Raw genomic sequence first — 21,866 nt, 5'->3', positions numbered from 1 at the left:
ATGATTTAGATTGGTTTTAATATGATTATTGATGTGAATTGAAATGTTTAAAAATTGTATTCGTTTGAAGTAAAATTTTTAGTAATGATCCGTAACCCTGTTTCGGCGCCGGATACGGGTTAGGGGTGTTACAGGCCAAGTTAGCCTGTACTAGAACACTAGTCAAGAACTCAAGTTGTCTCGCTTTGCAATCAAGAAGCAATTCATCCAACAGATCAAGAGACACACAAGTAGTTGAAGCTACTAACTGCATTAACTCATATTTGACCGGAAGTCCCGCAAGAATGATGCTAACTTGTTCTTGTTCAGAAATTGAACTCCTTAACATGATCAACATATCACTCATGAACTTGATCTCAGATAAATATTCTTTAATAGATAAGTGGCCCTTCTTCTGAGAAAACAACGCATGTCGCATACTAGAGAGTTTGACAGTAGACTAGTTGCAAAATTTTTTTCAATGGTTGGCGATAAAAAAAAACTCTAAACAAAAAAAAACACCAAGATCAATGACAAAACCTTAGCTCAGATACCATGAAGAGAAATAACATGACTATAGAGAACCATGGATAGCTTTTTTATTAACAGCAAGAAACCAAAAACATACCTCAAGAGTCTGAGCTTAAGGTATTTATACAAACTTTGTTAACTGCTTAATAACTAACAAATAACTATTTCTTAACAAAATAACTACTAACTGTCCAATTGTTACAACAAGTTGACTCATTCCTTAGTACTCACGAATTTCTCAAGGGGTTTCGCCTTCAGATTTGAAGGGAACGATGTAGTCATTACCGACGGCTACATGAAGGCCATCAAGGCCCTTGACTTGGTCCCAAAACAACCCATATCGAGACGCATGGTACCCTTGGTGCTATTTGCCTCAACGTTGGCGCATCCCTTATAAGGTATTCTACGTTTTATTGTTGGGTTGTTTTTTTTCCTCTGTAGTTGCTCAATGGACTTTGATTATAAATCTTTCCTAAGATTTGTACATGTTTGAATGGTTTCCTATGCCTCTTTTTTTTCTCCCTTTTGTTTTAATGTTGTGAAGTCTCGAATTATACGTTGAAAATGTAAATAAATTGATCTTGGTATTCAACTAGTTCCCTCCCTTTCTAATTTGAAATACCTGTGGTGGATGTCAAAGTAAATTTTTTTAATAATTTTATATATAATTTTAAATTTATTATAAAATTTTGAAAATATTTATGTATTTTTATATTTTTGAATATTTAAGAATTAAGACTAAATTGAGATCATTTTTCATGTTGATGGTTAATTTTTAAAAAATCATGATCAAATTGATGGTTAAATTTGTTATTATATTAACATTTAAACTACCATCTCACACTTCCATCAAACACTTTTTGGCACTTCACGGAAATGAATAAAAAACAAACTTGATTAGTTGAGTGACCATATTGAAAGTTTTAAAAGTTATGTGACCAAAAAAGAAACTTAAGTATAGTTTGATGACGTGCAGTGTAGTTTACCCAATTAACATTTACTAATTTAGATTTTTTTTTCCTCTTGTCATATCCACGTTCTCTTACCTGGGAAAGAAATCACACGCGTGGCACAGAAAAATCAAAGAACAAAAGTCTACTTGCTCACAGTCCAAAGGAAGAGAAGGCGGCAGCGGCAGAAGCAGAAATATACGAATGTTAGCTTGTAAGTCTCTTTTCAGGTACGCTTCTTTTACTTAACCCTCTGTTTCTTTACTAAGAAACTTTCGCTCTAAAACTGCTTATAGTAATTTTCTTTTCGAAAGGAAGTGAAAAGTTCGATTGGGTTTTTTCATTTTCAACAGGTTTGCTTTCAAATCTTACATTCCTCTTTTAGTTATACCTGATTCCTGTCTGCCAAGCAGTTTATATATGCACTATTTTTGTTTTTTTCAATTCAAGCAGTTGTTTTTGTTTCAATATGTTAGGTACTGTAAAGTTCAAAGGATTTTAAAAGAAACACGGATGAATTAAATGAAACATGAAGCTTTCAATCGCCGAAAGCGTTTCATTTTTTAATAAATACTATGGTAATTCAGTATTAATTATCTATGCAGAGTTGACCGTTTGTTGAAGCTCACAAATACTTATGTCAAATCGAAGCCGGTTAATTATTTTCAGGTTTTTATCTTAAAGAATATGTGTTAAGACTTAAGAGCATCACGATTTCAAAGATTTCCCCCCTCTAAACTTTGTTTTAATATTCATTTTAAATGTTTATGTAAGGTAGTGTAATCATCTTAAGTCATAAAGCCACATTGCTAGCACTTGAATTGAATACTGCCCTTTGATTCTTCCATGTCACCAGTATGTTTGTTTTGGTAGTTGTGGCTCAGTTTGTATAGGCGTCTTTTTTTAGAGTGAAATTATAATTCGTGTGTGTATTTTAAAATAAAATCAAGTAAACTTTGTGTTATATGTCATAGCTTTATAAGACTCAAACAGTGTTCCAAATCTAGACGGAGTGATCACACAAAATGGCAACCTCGGTAGCTATTCAAGTTCATTTCCTTATATCAGCATTGTGATTCTCTTCTTCCCATCCCAAGTATGTTAGCTTGATCTTTTGTGTTCTATTTGTTAAGGACTATGAAGTACTTTACTGCATTTGAACGAAATATTAAACTTTTGGTCACCGATGAAGTCTATGCTTGGTCACTGGATTGAATAGGTATAAGGCCCCATTTTGAGTTTGGAAAGGTAAAAAGAAATTTGGTCTTATTTTAAAGCAAATATTTTTTCCCTGAAATTAGTAGCTTAGTCTGAATTATGCTATTCGAGTTCTTATGTTATGCTACAGAGTCAGGAAAAGGCATCTGGATGTATTCTTTCCTTTCCACCTAACTGCTAAAATTGAATAGACCATAGATGTGGTAGAGTTGAAGAGGATACAATCTTACAAGGTTGTCAGGTTCATTAAAGTAATACCAACTTGCTTGCAGGGGCTATATTTGAATAAAAAATTGAGCCTTGATTTGAGGATAGGTGGGGTGAAAGATAAGCCCAGCACAATGGACAAGATGAAAAGAAGGATAGGTACTCCTGTATGGAAACCAGTATGTACTCAAGCTAGTTCCCTTGAAGGTATTTCTTGTTTGTGAAACTAGTCAAACTACATGATGTTCTTCTCTATCATATCCTTTTTGATAAAGGTCATCTTATTCATATGTACATATGTTTTTAAGGTTAGGCTTTATCTCTCTCCATTGTTGATGTAATCATACATTTGTTTGCTGGTCTTAGTAAAAGTATTTTAGAAAATCTCAAATGCTTGACTTCAGGTAAATTTCTATTCAGTTTCTGGATTAAATACAGATTTGGAAACGTCCTTTACATTTTTGTTACTTGCATTGCTGTATATGGTTTTCTACAATCCAGCAGCTGTGGGAGCTTTATACTTCTTAGCAGTTGGTTGGCTTGGCAGTTGGATCTTTTGTTGGTTTATATCGTATTTTATGTGGCCTGTAAAGTCTTTTATGTTAATTTGCAGAGCCTGTGGTGAAGGATGTCGGGGTTGAGTCAGAAATTGGAAGTCAAATGCAAGAAGTAAATGAGTCGACGATTGAAGTTATGGATGCAACTGTCAGTCCTAAAGCCTTTGAGGATGATATTGAAGATGAAGCATCAAAAGAAAATCCAGTGCTTTCAGCTGCAAAGCACTCACTTTCTGTTGAGGTAAAGTTTAATTGTTTAACATGTTAAATTTTCTTGCATTTCTGATGCACATTACAGCTGTTAGTCCTTGCCCTAGAAGAGGATTGAACGATTAAGACCTCTTGTTATCTCTGTTGAATTTTAATAACTTTTGGTCCTGAAGAAAATGATTCTAAAGTAGAACTTCCTTTTAGGAATTACGTACTACAAGCTTTTGGAGCTTCTTTTATTCTATTGATAGCTCCCACATCAGCATTTTGTTCATGCATGATGTTTGCATCTACTCTAGGCCTTTGACTTTTCTTTTTGTTTCTTTTTTCCCACATAGTAACCTTCAATTTTCCCCCTATTTTTCTCTATGCTTGATAAACAGGTTGGTGCCTCCGTGATTCGATTTGTCAGAGGAAAAGAGTATGAAGCTCAGCAGCCAAACATTACAAATCCTTAGATTTATTTTAATTTTTTTAAAATTAAATTATATTCTCTACAGTGGATCTACAAAGGAAAAGATTGAAAAGGAGACAGGAGTTCAGATTATCCTTCCGTCATCAAAGCAGGAGGATGCTATTAGTAAAATTTTGTTTTTTAATTCCTTAAAATACTTTTTTGGTTATATCACATTTCTTCTACAATTTTAACCTGAGCAATGCCAAACTTATCTGGTTATAAAAATTTTAGTCGTATGATTTTAAAACTTCTCTTGAACCTTAACTAGGATTTTTACCTTATATTTGAATGGTTCTTAACGTGGTATGAGAGCACATTGGACCTGTGGTCCAGAGCTCAAATCACCACTATTGTGTTGGAAATTCAATTCAGCATAAGGCATGTGGTGGGCCTGCTAGTGTCCATGCCTCCATGGTGTTGGCAAATAAAAACTTTTCTTGAACCCCATGTACAGCATATGCCTTTAGGTTGAATGGCCCTTGACATATGAAATGTGAAATTAATTCCAATGGTTTATTTTTCCCTGAATGGTTATTGCATGCAGTTATTGAAGGCACTTCAGCTGTTAGCGTAGCTAAAGCTTCAAAAGAGATACAGCATATAATTAATGAGGTTAGTCAGCTATTTTCCTGTATTTTATGATGCAATGTTTATAAATATTTAGTCAACATGAGACAGTTCTGGCAATCAATATCTTGTTTCCATTAGGAACTTGATGACTGGTAGCCAATAATGAATAACCTTTTCTGGGTTCGTTGTTTCCATAATACAGGCGGTTAAGACTCCAAGTCTAGATTACTCTCATTTTGTGTCTCTTCCTTTAGCTATACACCCCGAGCTGGTTGCAAAGCTCGTAAACTTTCAGAACTCAATATTAGGAATCAGTGATGCTAATGCGGGTGAGAATCTAGAAGGCAACTCCGATGGAGATGGTTATGAAGGTGATGCTCAGGATGAGCAGCTAGATGAAGGATCTGCCGTGGCAGTCGAACGTAAAGTTGCCAATGACAGGGAAAGTGTTAAGGTGGATGTAAGAGGCATACCTCTTGTTAGTTATGCACCTAAAGAGCCTAAAGACTCAAAGTCTTCTAGTTTATCAGGCAAGCGAACAATCTGGTTCTTTGATGCTTCCCTTCCTCCTAAAATTCCATTTACACATATTAGAACTCTATACGTATAGATAGCATGATATGCCTTGCATATGCACATATACATGCAAAAACCTTTATGGTCATTGCAAGTATTAGTACTGAATTCTTTTGTCAAATTTACAAAGTTTCCTGGACCTCTGAAAATTTCATGTTTGGAAGGTTTGGAACCATTGCACTTCATGTTGAGTTTGAATAAATAAATATTCTCTGAATAATGAATCCCCAAGATTCAGGGGTTGTAAGCCACAGTCATGGAACAAGATGCTGCTGCCTGCAATTGCAAGAACTTTGTGATTGATTATTAATTTGCAATACCTTTATTTCAGCATTCTAAGCATTTTCCTCTTATTGCTTTAACAAACCTTGCTGATGTATATTGGACTTGACAGACTTGAGAATCGAAAAGTCCATATTTATTAAACCTAAAACATTTCACCTGACGGTGCTCATGTTGAAGTTGTGGAACAAAGAACGAGTTAATTTAGCAACCGAGGTATTGAAGGTAAATTCTCTTGAATCGAATGATCAGTTGGATATTGGCCAATTCCAGAATTGCTTGATGTATAATGTTTTGTTTTTTCCACACAGAGTATCTCCCCAAAAGTGATGGATGCCTTGGATAATCGACCTCTGTTTGTAAGACTTAAGGGTCTGGTAAGTTTATCGTAGCCCTGATATTCTGACACTTGCTTGCTTAATATGTGATTTTTACTTGTGAATGAGCTAATACTGTTCAAGCCTGTTAGTCTGCAAACTCGGACAGCATTGACTCTTTCATAAATTTCCTTTAAGATATTGATAAGCATGCTTGGGTTTAATTGATTGCATACCATTGGAGAACTTATTATCTGAACTGTAAGAATAAAAAATTGGGTTTTCTTAGCGGTTGTTCAAGGTTCAACTCATCACCCTGGAGAGCGATTGCAGTAAATCAAAAGTACTCTTGCCGAGTTTTCAATTAGCTAATTGAGTTATCCTCTTATGACTGTTATTTACTGCTAGACTCTAGTTTACAGCCTTTTCTTTAATTTGGTTAGCTAGTTACAAATAATTTTAATGAGGTCAGACTGCTGGAAAGAGGGAGCTGCTTTCATTTATTTTGCATTATATTTTGGGGGCATTTTATAGGACACATGGACACACTTCTTGAGTTAAAATCTTTCTATCTTCGCAGGATTGCATGAGAGGTTCTTTGGATAAAGCCTGTGTTGTCTATGCTCGTGTAGAAGAAATTGGCAGTGAAAATCGACTTTCACGTGCCTGTCGTATCCTTTTTTTTTTTTTTCTTCCAGTTTATATTCTTTCCTTTCTTTTGACTCTGCACTTGGAAACAGAAGAACAATAATCATGTTCCCAATTTTTGTTGAAGTTTAAACTTTTCTGTCAATTTCTCTTTTGATTTCCTTATCATTTCTTAGAAGTTATTATTGATGCTTTTGTTGAGGCTGGGCTTGTTCTAGAGCGAGATATCAGACATGAATTAAAGGTAAGACTTTTGGCCTTATGTGTGTTTTTTCTTTGTTCTGTTTTCCTCTAGTATTAAATGCTTTTGCTATCTGTGTAGTTATTAGTTGAGATATTCTTGGTATTAACGAATGAACAGCAATGCTGTTTTTTGAATTTCAAATAAGTTTGAATGAGTCCTTGCTACACTTTTATTTGTTGAGATATTTTAGCGTTGATTGTTTTTTAGTTGAGATTTTAATGTTGAATACTTCACGAATTTAGGAGAAAATCCTTGGGTTTCCACTTGTAAATAAAGCCTCCACCTGATCATCAATCAATGTAACTGTGTTCTCTTCATTTGTTTATTTGATCTTCTTTACTCAGAACGAAGTATGCCTTATTTGTTTGTTCAAATCTACCAGCATAAAGAGATTTTTGTCTTCCCTTCAATCCTAGATTCACCTTTTCGGCATGCTCTGCTCTTCATTTCCTTCAATTCGACCTCATTCACTTGATACTTGTTTACTGATATCAATCTGTAAAATGTGAGGAAACAATATTTAATTACACCCATGTATGGTAAAGTAAAGCCTAGTGTATGAATGAATAGTAACGCGATATGTCATTGAGCCTTGGTCTGTGTTACAATGTTCTCTCTAGAAAAGCTCCAGAAAAATGAACATAGGTAAAAGGTGCATATCACCATGGATGGACCTTGAAAAAACCTGCAAAGTGTAAAACTCTTCTTACATGACAGGGACCATAGCACTCATCTATACCCCCCCCCCCCAAACAATCCTCAAGGTCAGTCTATGGGTTCTCCTTTGCCTCGGGTCAGCTCTGATGGTTTTCCTCCCTCAAGAAACGATCCTCTAAATCATAAAGACATGCACCTTCTCTTAAATGTATACCTTGAGATTTGTATGTCAAACACTGAACGACAAACTTGTTTGCTGCAAATCTAGTTAAGACTATTGTCAGGGAAGGAAATAGCTCAAAAGAAGGGGAAAAGAATCATATCTAGAAGTCAAATATATGCTTGTGTGCCTCATATGAAGCAATGTTTAGTTGGTTTTTTAGTTTCATTTTATTTTCCTTTCCTTCTGGTCTAAAAAATATTAATGTTGTATCTGTTGTTAAATTTCAGTTGCATGCCACTGTGATGAATGTGAAGCATCGGGAAAGGTGCCACCCCATTTCTGTAATAATGTTTATTTATTGTTATAAGTTGCAGTGCTGCACAACCTCGTGATTGTGCCTTCCCTAATTTCTTAATTTATTTATTTATTTGGGGTGTAACTGTTCAGGAGGGGAAATCGGAAGGTAAAGTCTGATTTCTTCAACGCATGTGGCATTTTCAAGCAGTTTGGATCGGAGGAATGGGGCGAGTATCTCATCCGGGAGGCTCATCTTTCTCAAAGATTCAAGTATGATGAGAACGGTTATTATCATTGTTGTGCTTCAATCCCCTTCCCTGAAAACATGCAAGTCGACTGATTCCTTTGTTAATCCAAGTATTAGAGATACAGATGTTTGTTTTGGTGCTGTTTCATGTTTATACATAGTTTAAACAAAAGAGAAAAAATCTGAGAAATATAATGGAAGACACTTTCCTAATTTATATGGCAAAGTAGGGATGGGGAGTGGTTAAAGATTTCATGTTGCATTTGTCAGTCACGCCAAATATCCGAAGGGTACGCGGGGTACTTCAATCTCACGGTGTGGGATGTACAAGTGTGGGATGTACAAGTGTGGGTGTTGCATGCCCCAATAAGTCGGTTTTGAAGCGAGAGGGTCAAGACCCACAGCTCACGAGCCAAGTGATTGTGACAAGGTCATGAGATTATTTCGCCAAACCCTCAAAGGGTAGGCAAAGTTGCTTCTTGAAGGAAAGGAATGTAAAATACAGGTCGTGCTATATTTCACATCGGGAAGAAAAGGAAAGGTCTTGCTATGAAGTGTGAGCACTACACACCCCAATAAGCTGGTTGTGTGGGAAAAAAGATAATGACCACACGACACTCGAGGCCACGATCATCCAGATAAGATGGGGCTAAGGGTTCAAGGTATTTGTTGGAGTTGGTCAAGATTTGTGGGGTCATATAATTGATCATGTTGTTTTGAGGAATTCATTTGTTTCATCACTTGAAAGAGGGGTTTAGAGAATTTCGCATTTTTCACAGGCAAGTCCCCATTAACCAGGGTCCATTCAAGTTAGAAGCGCCAATCAGGCGGGGGCTGGGGCTGGTGCGGTGAGATATTAACCTGGGTGATAACCAAGGATGCTTCTTTACTAAAACTAAAATCAGTATATATGGGAATTATTGTCTATCTCTGGCCCCATGGCTGAAAGAATTAATACTGCTAAATAAGTCATTACTCATCCTCAACCATCAAAGTATAAGATGGTCACTATCAGCTCTAAATGTTGAATTGATAGTATTAAATTAGATACGATTACATAATATGAATATAATATACTAAAATGCTCACGTCTTAAAATCTATATAATGAGAAAATTGTTAATATATTAAGATTCATATATTGAGCATAATAAGATATATGAATACGATATGAATTCACAAACTATTAGTGACTTCTATTATTTAACTGTGATTGGAGGTGCCATATTATTTGAATTTGGTGTGGCATCACCCAAATTTCTACAGAGTAGTGATTTGTGTCTTGGATGAATCATTGAAGCATGTGTTGTTATACGAAAGATGTTAATGACAAAAGAAACAAATGACAAATTGATGAAGAGAATTAATGAATGGATTAACAAAATCGAATGAAAAAAAATGCTAAGGTAATTGAAATGCTGTGACAACTCTCAAAAAATAAGTGGGGAGAATTTGTACTGTTGAATGATAAAGGTTGGAATTACTCAGGTTTTATTTTTATATCATAATAATGCCATGACAAAATCTTGACCATTCTATTGCTCAGGGATTCACTACTATAGTTTGCTTTTTTCGAGAGCCAAACTTAAGCAATCATTACAAGTTTTTGTATGTCTACAAAACTCAAGAATGGTATCTAGATTGTTCTTCCTTTCACTGTACAAATCGCAACTTCTATGACTAGAGTGTTGCAAATATTCGTTCGAATACTCGTCTGTATCAATTGTTAATAATTCACTTTATTTAATCTTTTCAGAATTAAATCAGATCTAACAACATACCAGACAATCATCTATGTCTAGAGCTTGCATGCATGCATTTAAAATAATCACAAATCGAGTGAAATAATAATCTACTCAAAATCAGACCATGAACATTAAAGATAATAAAAATTCACCCAAATAATTCCAACCTAATGAGATTTAGCTCATGGATTGAATATTCAAATCCAAAATAAAACCATTCAACATCATCATTGTTTATGAATCATAAAGTTCAAATTAGAAAATAAAGGCAGAACTGCAAGAAGCTCTCGCTACTCTAGCTTTCACTTTAATACTGAAATTTAATACAAAACCCAGGGTAGATTTCACTTCCCCTTCCTTGCGTCTGTGATTTTTTGCTCTGTAAGCTGTTACCATCTCATCTCTTTTCTCTGAAAATTTCCACGAGAATTCAATGCAAAGAAAAACTGCTCTCCAATTCCTCCCTCCCCCAAAATCCTCGTCCTCTTGCATCCTTTCTCTCTTCCCTCCTTTATAGGGTAGATCCCTCCCTCTCAGTACACACATTTTGTTTCCTTTTTTTTAAGGTGGTTTATCTAGTACAAGTATAACTCGCTGAGAGTGACGTGGATTGAGTGCTACGTCATTTTCCTGGAATTGTCATGGCATTCTTATTGGCAATCTAACCAACACTTCATAGCAATATTTCACTTCCTTCATTTTCTTTCTCCTTTCTCCTTTCTCTCTTCTCTCCTTCATCCTGCACCTGTTGCCAACAATAATCAACACTTTTCTTCCTCAGTAACAAATAATGACATTTATAGCACAACCCAAGCTTTGTTATGTAATGTTCTAAAAATATCCTAAAAATGCAAACATATATACTTATTTACAAACAATTAATTCAATCCAAAGGCTTGAAATATAACTCTTTTCAAGAGTTATCACACCCCCAAACCTAAATTATTGCTTGTCCTCAAGCAAAATATGTATGAGTATGCATGAATGCATGAATTTTCCATAACACACAGTTACCATATATACTCCTAAACCGCTTGCCGTATATTATATACCTCCATCTTCTATTAAAACAAAAAATAAAAGATTCAAGTTTTGTAGGTTTGTTTAGCAAACGACGTGTAGAAAATGTTACCTAAAAATAAAAATTCCTAAATATTCATGCAATTCTGACTATAGTAAATACCTCCTAAAGCACTTAGGTTATCTTTCTTCTAAACTCAGTTTCTTTATTCTCATTTATTCTGTCATTTCAAAACTTTAATTACAAATATTATTTTTTTTCTAGGGAATTCATCTTGTCACATGGTTTCTTTACTTGACAATCTCAATGGAGCATACAATAGATTGGCTTGTATTACATCATGCCATAATTTGAATGTAACTCACTCATGAAGCTAAGGCGTTTAACTAAAAAGATGGATGGAGCAAACAATTACCTCCTTAGCTAATCAGCCTATTATTATAGTGGAATGTCCCTCAACTATTTTTTTTTTGTTTTTTTTACTCATTCTTATTTGAACTTGTTTTTTTATCAATAATACGATGGAGCAAACAAAGTACTATTGATCTACTCAACATTTTCAAACATTACATTGATTCTTATCATTTTGTCATGATATTCATTATTACACACTATCGGTTTATTGAATTTAAGTTTAAAATTCCTAAATGTATTAAAAGAAACCTACTATAGACTAATTACAATTATAAATAAGGCATTCTACTTTTAGGAATAAATTTTCACACAACTATACTAAACTAAACATACCTATCACCCATCACAATTTTCTATTTTTATCGAAGAGTTATTATCCTCATCAAACATCATAGGTAACAATATACTTGTCATAGTTTGGCAGTTACTTGGCATTTGTATGTAATGGCAAAATGAATGACAAAATGCATGAATATTAAAACATATTTACTGCATACTATATTTACAGCACAACACACCCCCAAATCTAAGGGATGCATTATCTTCAATGCAGGAACAATGAAACATTTCAAAATGCAAAAACAACAACTTACAAATATAAAAATGTAATGACAACCAAATAGGAATGCATGAAGCATATGTTATAAAATGAAAAAGATGAAAATGAAAATAAAAACAAAAGCTTGGAAGGAATCTGAGTTACTCTAATTGGGTTGGGTTGATTTTCTGGTAGCGCGTTTGTAGCATTGCTTCCTTTCCACTTCACCAGCATCATCTTGAACTGATTTCCCAACAACTTGCTAGTAGCACTTGTTTTTTAGCTGGTTTATTGGCATCTCTTCATCATCATCAATTTTTAATTTTCTAAGATCATCAACCAATTGATGAAGCACACGCTCTTGCTCGGTCATAGGTGTAGTGGATTTCGGTGTAGTGGTAGTTGTAGCAGGTGTAGAAGTTTGAGTTATATTCGCTTCATCCTTATTAGATTCAATATGCACGGATTCAATTTTGTCCTCCTTTCCCTCTTTTTCTATGTTCTTCTCTACAGTGGTTTCTGTTCCATCTTCATCATTATCTTCTGACTACAACAACAATTCTTTAGGAAAAATAAAGAATGTAGGCATAGGTCGGGTAAAGTTATTTTTAAGAGATTTCTTAATGGCTTTGTCCCGTCGTCTGACATATCTCCAAAATAGTGCCATTTCTTCTTGAGCTCCGCCAAGACCAGTGACTATCCTCATTTGTTATTTTTCCATCATCCAAAATTGTTGTTACAACATCTCAAGAGCATCAATCACTTTTTGCTTAAAGTCACTGTGAGATGTTGATGGGGCAACATCTGTAGTCATAGGTGGAGAAGCTGTGGATGTAGAGCCAACATGCTTTAGCATTTTCTCCCCTAAAACCTCAGGACAATTTACTTGGTTATGGCTCCTTTGATGTGGATTTTGTCTTCATTTTCCTGAGTAGGATCTTTACTCTTTGGCACAGTGTCGTAATGAGTGACGAAAATTTTAAGGTACCGGCGTTCTTTTTTGCACAATGGTGGACTTCTCTAAAAATAATTTTTCCAACATTTATCTTTCTTCTAGTCATAATCGAGTGCATCAACCACATGCATTCCTTGGAAATAGTAGAGTTGTTCGTAGAAGGGCTAAGACGAGATTTAAGGAAATGATACCATACCCTACGTTAGGGCTTCAAAGTTACACGGTCGATGGTGTAGCAATCATTTCGAGAATTTGTCCATGTCATTCCTTCTACACATAAATGCAAGGATGGGTCCACCCAACTGACATCCCTAAAAAAATGTTAGTGGGTGATAGATTTATCACTTTTTGATAACGTTAGTGACTATTTTGTTATTTCCTTAAAGTTTAGTGACTGAGTTGTAGCTTTTCAAAGTTTAGTAACTGTTGGTGTACTTTACCCTTACTTTTATTTTGCAACAAATTTAAGGTATATTTCCCCTACATTCAATGCTATTTTTATATAAATTAATATTTAAGGTATACTTTAAATTCACTTGTATATATGTTAATGTTTGTATAAATTAGAGTCAAATTAGATTTTAAACCTTTTATGTTGTTTTTAATTGGTTTATTTCATCGTCTTGAAATTTATTCCATTGAATGCTTGCATTTATTTTTGTATTTTAAAATTTTTGCATAATTTTTTATACATAAGAGAAATAATTATTCTAAACATTATTAAAAGTTTCTCTATATACTTGTAAAAGATATGCATTAAAAGCAACATTTAAAAAGTTTTAAAAATAATTTAATCTTTTTCGCATCATACGTGAATTTAACTTTTAAAATATGAAAATGTTATATTTTCAAAATACATTAATAAAATTAAATGTCAAATATAAAATTGGTACTTGAACTTGTTCACTTCTCCAAGATTGGTACTTAAGGTTTTTTAATCCTAGATTAGTACGAATTTTTCTTCATCAATTAGTTTGGTACTTTTTTTAACGCCATTAAATCTAAGACAAGTAACAAAATAGGATTGTGACATGTAGCATGTTGATGTCATGATATGTCATAATCTATTTTTCTATTTTACTTTTTTTCCCTCTCCCTTTATTTTTATTCTTTCCTGTTCCCATCTTATTTTTTTCTTCTTCTCCTCCTCTCTTTCCCAACCTTAGCTGCCGTCAGCATGCACCATAGCTCCACTCTAGCATTGTCATCGACGTTAGTTCTTCGGTCCAAATAATGGATCCGATCAACTTTTTCCTCTTGCTCTTTCATTTCCTCTAATTTTTTTCATAGAGAACTCCTTGAAATCCCGTTGGGATTCTACTCCACCGGTCACCTTGCTCCGATACCGTCATCGCTTGTTTTAGTGTCATCACCAGTTGGAGAAGCACCAAACGACTTTCCTTTCTCTCCTATTTTTTTGTTATTATTGTTAGAGAAGCCATGATCAAATCAAACCTGCTGAACAACTTAAGATTTTGAAATAAGTCCACTTTCTATTTCTAGGTCTACCATATTGCATGCGCTTACATCATTTTGTGGAGATTAGACCTACTAGGGACGTTCCAGTACCAGGAAGCTTGAAATGATCCCTTTGTAGGGTATGTTTTTCAAAGTGGGGTGGAATTGCTGAGAAAATTTGGAAAGATTACAAGTAGATTTGTGAATTGGATCGATTTAATTGGTCTAATTTTCTTGGCATTTTCTTAAATTTTGGTTGTTGTTATGAACATCTTTTGCTTGTTCTTACTATCCTCCAACAATGCCTATATTGGTATCTAGATTGCATTGACCATCTTTATGAGTTTGTGTGTGTTTGCTGGTCTTTTAAGGTAATATAATTTATTTATGGTTTCATTTATTTTCCATGGTGTTTATTGATCAACCAAACAGAAAATTTCACTTCGTTTTTTATTTGGGAAAGTTCTGTATGATTCTAACACTTTCTCATTAACATTGTCCTTCAGGATAGGCATTGGCATGGGGTGGAATTGCTAATAAAATATGGAAAGATTACAAGTAGATTTTTGAATTTTGATCAATTTAATTGATTTTAGTGAGTATGTTTTGAGTTTGGATGATTCAGATTTACAGTTTAAATTTCTTGTGGTTCGAATTTTTACTTAATTTACTCAGATTTAAGTCACTTCATATTTACAGTTGCGTCAAACTTAGAAATGTTCTTAAATTTCTTTTCAAAGAAACCCAAAAATGTTGAATGAACTTGGAGATGTTGAATGAATTCAAAAAAGAAAAAAAGTAAAGCAATGAGAGGAAGAAGGAAGAAGAAAGGAATACATGGAAAAATAAGAAAATAAAAAAATAATCTAGAAATATTCTTAAATTTCTTTTCAAAGAAACTTGGAAATGTTCACCATCATGATGTCATCATGCCATGTGTCACAATCTTACTCTACCACTTGACTTAGATTTAACAGCGTTAAAAAAAGTACTAAATCAGTTGACGGAGAAAAATTCAGATATTAATCTGGGACAAAAAAAACCTTAAGTACCAATATGGGAGAAGTGGATAAATTCAGTACTAATTTTATATTTAACCTTAAAATCAAACTTAAAATAAATTAAAAACAAGTTTCTAAATAATAAAACAAAATCAAAGCACTTTCCAAAAATTAAAATAGATTTCATAAATAAAATTTTAATAGATTTCATAAACAATTTTTCATATGTTTAGTTTATATCATATATTATTTTATCAAATTAAATTAAATTAATATGGATAAATTACATCACATGTCATTCAATTATACTTAAATTTTTTAATCACCCAATTTTAAAACTATCAAAATGTTCATCTAACTAATAGTGTTTGTTTTTTAGTCCATTTCGTTAAGTTTTTTACGGAAGCTTAAAGTGACAGTTTAAAAATTAGTATAATAACAAATCTAGCCTTTAATTTTACATATTATATCAATTTCATCATGATTTTAAAAATTAACTATCAATATTACAAATTATCTCAATTTTGTACTAATTCTAAAAAAAAATATTTTTTTAAAAATATAATAAATTAAAATATATACTATTAAAAAAATTACTTTTTACTCCACTTCCCCATTATTCTTACCGCTATTTGCTTCACCCTCATCACCTCTTCCACCATGCCTATCTAGAGCACACAGAAGTGTTGAAAATTGATTTAATTAAGTTTTCAGAAACCCAAATAAACAAAAAAATAAAATAAAATGGCTTTGGCAAGCTTGGTTAGAAGAAAGCCAGGAACTCACTCATTGAAGAGAAATAGCATGACTCAAGAGAACCATGCATAGCTTTTTTATTAATAGCAAGAAACCAAAAACATACCTCAAGAGTTTGAGTTTAAGGTATTTATACAAACTTTTTTAACTACTTAATAACTAATAACTAACCATTTCTTAACAAAATAACTACTAACTATCAGACTGTTACAACAGGTCGACTCATTCCTTAATATTCACCCAACTGATAAACACCTTTGTAAACACTCGGTTTTGCTTACAACCTTAAGTTGTGTCCTAGACTTGTTAAAACACCTAGCTGACAAAGGTTTTGTAAGTAGATCTGCCACTTGGTCTTAAACTAGAACATAACCAACGATTAGCTTGCATATTGCCACCTTTTCACGAACAAAGAATAAGTTAAGCTCTATATGCTTGAACTTTGACTGTAGAAATGAATTAGCAAACACCGCCACTGTCCTTGAATTATCACACCAAAAGCTTGTCTTTCCTGCAACTTGAACTCTTAATTCTCCCAACAATGACTTTATCCAAGTGGCCTTTCAGTAGGAGCAACTGGTGATTGTGTAGATAATTGTCGAGGTAAATTTGGAATGACTGACTATTGATGCACCATCGATGAAGTGCCCTTGGTACACAATGTCTCTTTCAATGTCCCTGTCTTGGCAAATGGATAACAACCTTCATCAAATATCACATGCCTAGAGACAAAAATTTGCCATTTTCATCAAGACACTTATAACCTTCATGATTAGAACTAAACCCAAGATGAGTGCAAGGCCTAAAACGATACTGCAGTTTATGTTTATTATAAGGCCTAAGGTATGGATAACAACAAAAACCAAAAACCTGAAGCACCATATTGTTCAATGGTGTGTGATACATCTTTTTGTAAGGAGATTTCTCTTTAAGAATTGGTGTGGAGAGCCTATTTATTAAGTAAGCAGCATGTAAAAATGCATGACTCTAGTGATGCATAGGCAGAGAAGCTTGCACGAACAGCGTGAGACTCGTCTTTACCCAATGTCTATGTTTCCTCTCAACAATACTATTTTGTTCAAATGTATTTGGGCAAGTCAGCTTGTGTTGTATGCCTAGTTGGGAAAGAATCGTAGTCAATGGTCTATACTTACCACCCTAGTCACTTTGAAGCCTTTTAATCTTGTACCCAAACTGAACCTCTACAAATTTGTGAAACTGAATAAAATTTTCAAGAACCTTAGCTTTTTTTCTTTAAAAGATAAATCCATGTAAAATGAGTGTATGCATCTACAAATGAAAGGTAGTAAAGATAACCTTTTGAATGTAACGGAGTCGACCCACATAAACCGGATACAACCAACTCAAAAGGTAATGAATTACAGTTCGAGAATCAGGAAAAAAAATTTATGGGATTTCCCCAACTAAAAAGGAGCACACACCTTTGACAAAACAAACTAGTTTGATACAGCATTACATTTTCTAAGCACTTGAGTAAGTGTTTTATTACAGGGTGGCCAAGCTATTTATGCCACAACTCAAACAGAAAACTGCCAACTTCAATTGAATAAGTGCGCGATAGTCTAACTCTAGTTCCATTCGAACTTGTAAAACCTATATGTTGTGTTGATGGAGCAAAACGATACATCCCTTTATGAGCATGTCCCACCAGCAAAACCATCCCTGTTTTGATGTCCTTAAAAAAACAATGATAAGGATGAAATTCAAAATACACTTAGTTATCTTTTTTCAAATTGAGCTACAGAAATCAAGTTTTTGCATACATTTGGAACATGTAAAACATGTTTAAGGTACAAACGTCTATTACCAGTGGTAATCGAGGAGGTCTCTACATGAGTGATAGGGATAGAAACCCCATTGCCCATCAAGAGTTGAATCGTACTTATATATTCAGTATGATGACTAAGTGTAGAGAAATTTTTGGTAACATGATTTGTGGATCTAGATTCGGGGTACCATATTTGATCATCACAGCTGATTGAAGGCCTCGACAAATTACACCCCCGTTGACTACTACCTTCTTGAGAGTTAGGAAACTTATTACACCAATGATGCACCCTATAGTTAGATGCGGCCTGTCTTGGATCGAAAAGATGATGACGGTTTATTGACATCGACCTATTGTCATCAGAGATACTTGCAAAATTCTCATCAAATTGGTAATAAAATTTTTAGACAACATATCCAACTATACCACATAACTGGCATTGGGGTCGATTATGTGAAAATTGGCCCTCACGTCTTCTACCACGATGGAAACCTCTATTTCATTGAAAACTGCCTCTATATGACTGCTTACTCCTTTGATAATTTTTGCTACAGTCAGATCCCTTGGCCTGATCACCACCTTCACGAACTTGTTTATTGGCCATGTAACAACCCGTTTTTAGTTAAATCGAAATAGTAGTTTTGGGACCACAAATATGACATCAAAATATTTATTTTATTTTTTGCAGAATGATAGTAGTACTATATAAAAATTACGTGAAGAAATTTTATCGTTTACATGCTTAATTTGATAAAAAGGACTAAATCACGTAAAGTGCAAGAGTTGAGTTCTAGTAGCTAAAGGTATTAAATAGCTATAGAAATTTAAAGTATGAGTCCTTATTTGGTAATTAGACCATAAATTTTGATAGTGGAATATAATGGCTTGGTATTATTGAAATTTGTAATGTTTTTAAAGGTTATAAAAGTAATTTAGTAAATAAATGATAAATTAAATAAAACAAAATTTCATGTACCATCTTTTACTCTTTCTTCAACTGAATTTCATAAGAAAAGGAAGCCATTGAAGAAGTTAGGGTTTGGCCAACACAAATCTTATTGCATGTGAGTGATTTTTGCCCTCTTTTTTTAATGATTTCTATGTTTTTTGGATCGTTGGAGCTGAATCTAGCTAGCCCAGAGACTAATTTGTAAAAAATTTAAACTATTATGGTTTTGCCATTATGTATGAGTTTTGATATTTGATGGAAGAAAATGGTTAGTTGTTGATAGATAAATAACTTTTATTAAGTGATTTTTGATGAAATTGTTAAATAGGGATTAAATTGAAAAATAGAAAAATATACATGGTGAAATTGTGATATAAATGAAATATAGGACTTGCTAGGGACCTATTTGATATTCAGCTACGATGGGTTGTGGTTGAATTGCATGAATTTCTATTTTATGAGTTAGGGACTAAATTGAAGAGATATCAAAAGTATAGGGGTAAAATTGTTATTTTGCTAAAATATAAATTTGTGTTAATTTGACTAAAAATACCTATTGAATTGAGCTAAATTTAGCCGATTAGATCAAGACAAACCTCGTACAGCTTTAGATCGGGGCAAAGATAAAGTCTCAGATTAGTTGTCTCTGTATCTACATTTACTCGTCGAGGTAAGTTCGTGTAATTAAAATCGTGTATATATGTTTTTAATTGAATTATACTTGTACTGTAAATTGCTATACGTACATATCTGTTGCATATCCAACGATGTACGACTATTATTGAGCCTTGTTTGAACCTTAGGAATTCATAGGATACAAATGACATGTCATTAGGGTTTACAAGATTCGGGTGCTGCTCTTGAACGTCCTACCGATGACTGAGGTCCAACATGTGTTACGGATACTCCACAGCTTGTGTGAGTAGCATCGTGTAGCTACGTTATGACCCACAGCTCGTGTGAACAGACTCATTTTCATAGCTCCTGTGCGCATACATGTACTTGATTTAATGGATTACAATTATATGAGTTAGCACACTATGTGTGAGCTATCTCAGGTATCCAATGGTATTCTAGTGGTTCAACGGGCATGATTTAGAAAGAGGACGGTAAGAGTTCGATATGAACTATGTCATAAACACATGAATTTCATTGAAATGTTAATACATTGTATATTGAGAGTTGATATGGATGATATATGTATTTGAACATAATAAAATGTTGTGCTCATCCAAGATCATATTGCCTATGTTATAAGTTAAAATGGCTAACATGTTTTGTGTACATGCTTAAGCTTTGGCCAAATTATGGTTGGAATATGCCATGTTAACTTACCTATAATGTGATTAAATGGTAAATGGTGTTTTACATTATATGAACTTACTAAGTAATTATGCTTACTCTGTGTTATTTTCTGTGTTTTATAGTGAATTGGAAGCTCGTTCGGGTTGGAAGCTTGTCGGAGTTTTATCACACTATTCATTGACTTTATCGATACTTTTGGAATGTTTTGATTTTGGTTATAATGGCATGTATAAGCATTTTGGCTAATGTTTAGCCTATGTGTTTTGGTTGTGATGTTGGTTAAGGCTTGGTTTTTGGCATGTATATAAATGGCCTTAAATTGGTTGATATCATGGCTTGTTATGCTTAAAAGATGGAAGTTGGAATGATTGATCAAGTACGCATATTATAAATGTCTTGTGATTTGTATGAATGTGGTGATTTGGTACATTTGTTTAAAATAACTTATATGGTTGTTTGGTGCTAGTTGTAGAATGACACATTTGGTATCAATTGGTATGTGTTTGTTAGGTAAATAAAATGGCTTGTATTGATATAAACTTAGTTTGAAGTTAGTGAACATATTTGGCAAATTTAAGTATAATTGTGCTTATAAGTGTACAAGTTGGATTGTTGAGATTGAGGTGCCCTTTTGGGCATATTGGTTGTATGCTTATATACCTTATTTGGATAGCTTGGTTATGCATGATTTTAGTGCCTTTTGATGGCTTGAATATATGTGCAAAAGTGATTGTAGGTATATGCTAGGATGTGTAGAAAAATGGCTTGAAATTGGCCTATTTTTTGTCTCCACGGGTAGAGACACGGGTGTATATCTCAACCATGTGTGACACACGGCCATGTGTCGCTTGTAGCTTTCAAGGGGTTGCAAGTTAGGCTGTTACGCGGCTTAGCACACGGCCTGGCACACAAGCATGTGAGGTTACTTCGAAGGGTACACGACCTGGCACACGGGCGTGTGGTTTGGCCATGTGACCTAAGTCAGTGAGTTACATGGGTAAGGACATGGCCGTGTGTCCCCACTTCGAATGCCCACACGGACTGAGACACGGGCGTGTCTCTTGGCCGTGTGACGCCTGCAGTTTTGAAAATTTTCACTATTTTCTAAAAAATTCTATGAGTTTCTGATTTAGTCCTGACTTGTTTCTAATATGTTTTTAGGGCCTTGAGGGCTCGTATAAGCAACAATATGTATGATTTAGATTTGTTTTAATATGATTATTGATGTGAATTGAAATATTTAAAAATTGTATTCGTTTGAAGTAAAATTTTAGTAATGATCCGTAACCCTGTTTCGGCGACGGATACGGGTTAGGGGTGTTACAGGCCAAGTTAGCCTGTACTAGAACACTAGTCAAGAACTCAAGTTGTCTCGCTTTGCAATCAAGAAGCAATTCAGCCAATAGATCAAGAGACACACAAGTAGTTGAAGCTACTACTTATATTAACTCATATTTGACCGGAAGTCCCACAAGAATGATGCTAACTTGTTCTTGTTCAGAAATTGAACTCCTTAACATGATCAACATATCACTCATGAACTTGATCTCAGGCAAATATTCTTTAATAGATAAGTGGCCCTTCTTCTGAGAAAACAACGCATGTCGCATACTAGAGAGTTGCAAAATTTTTTTCAATGGTTGGCCATCCATCATAGCTGGTACGGGCATTGGTAAGATAAACCAAGATCGCATCACCAACTGTTGAAAGAAACCAAGAAGCCAATAGTTTGTCTTGTTGTACATGTAGAACATAACCAAAATTGTCGATTAATTTCCCATTTTTATCCACAACAAACTGTGTTGGAACAGTAATAGTACCTAGAA

At 34.1% G+C, this 21,866-nt stretch overlaps 1 protein-coding gene across 8 annotated transcripts; it reads left to right on the top strand.

The window, feature by feature from the left end:
- The first annotated feature begins 1,527 nt into the window (after positions 1–1,527).
- Positions 1,528–8,323, top strand: LOC105788048 (uncharacterized). 8 transcript variants are annotated; one of them, XM_012614725.2, is made up of 14 exons: positions 1,543–1,690; positions 2,066–2,129; positions 2,951–3,092; positions 3,499–3,683; positions 4,036–4,073; positions 4,153–4,232; positions 4,654–4,721; positions 4,882–5,209; positions 5,650–5,762; positions 5,849–5,914; positions 6,435–6,525; positions 6,679–6,746; positions 7,854–7,891; positions 8,014–8,323. In XM_012614725.2, the coding sequence occupies exons 1-14, from the start codon at positions 1,665–1,667 to the stop codon at positions 8,201–8,203; spliced, it is 1,497 nt and encodes a 498-aa protein (XP_012470179.1). In that variant the 5' UTR covers positions 1,543–1,664; the 3' UTR covers positions 8,204–8,323. The 8 variants fall into 8 exon arrangements, with proteins under 8 accessions (XP_012470181.1, XP_012470179.1, XP_012470185.1 ...); XM_012614730.2 differs by lacking the exon at positions 2,066–2,129 and adding an exon at positions 2,435–2,556 and having other exon boundaries at positions 1,570–1,690; XM_012614729.2 differs by lacking the exon at positions 2,066–2,129 and adding an exon at positions 1,775–1,813 and having other exon boundaries at positions 1,581–1,690.
- Positions 8,324–21,866: the final 13,543 nt, after the last annotated feature.

Source organism: Gossypium raimondii, chromosome 2 (assembly GCF_025698545.1).
Source record: "Gossypium raimondii isolate GPD5lz chromosome 2, ASM2569854v1, whole genome shotgun sequence".
In the NCBI taxonomy this organism is placed as follows: Eukaryota; Viridiplantae; Streptophyta; class Magnoliopsida; order Malvales; family Malvaceae; genus Gossypium; species Gossypium raimondii.
This window is presented reverse-complemented; position numbering and strand designations above follow the sequence as displayed.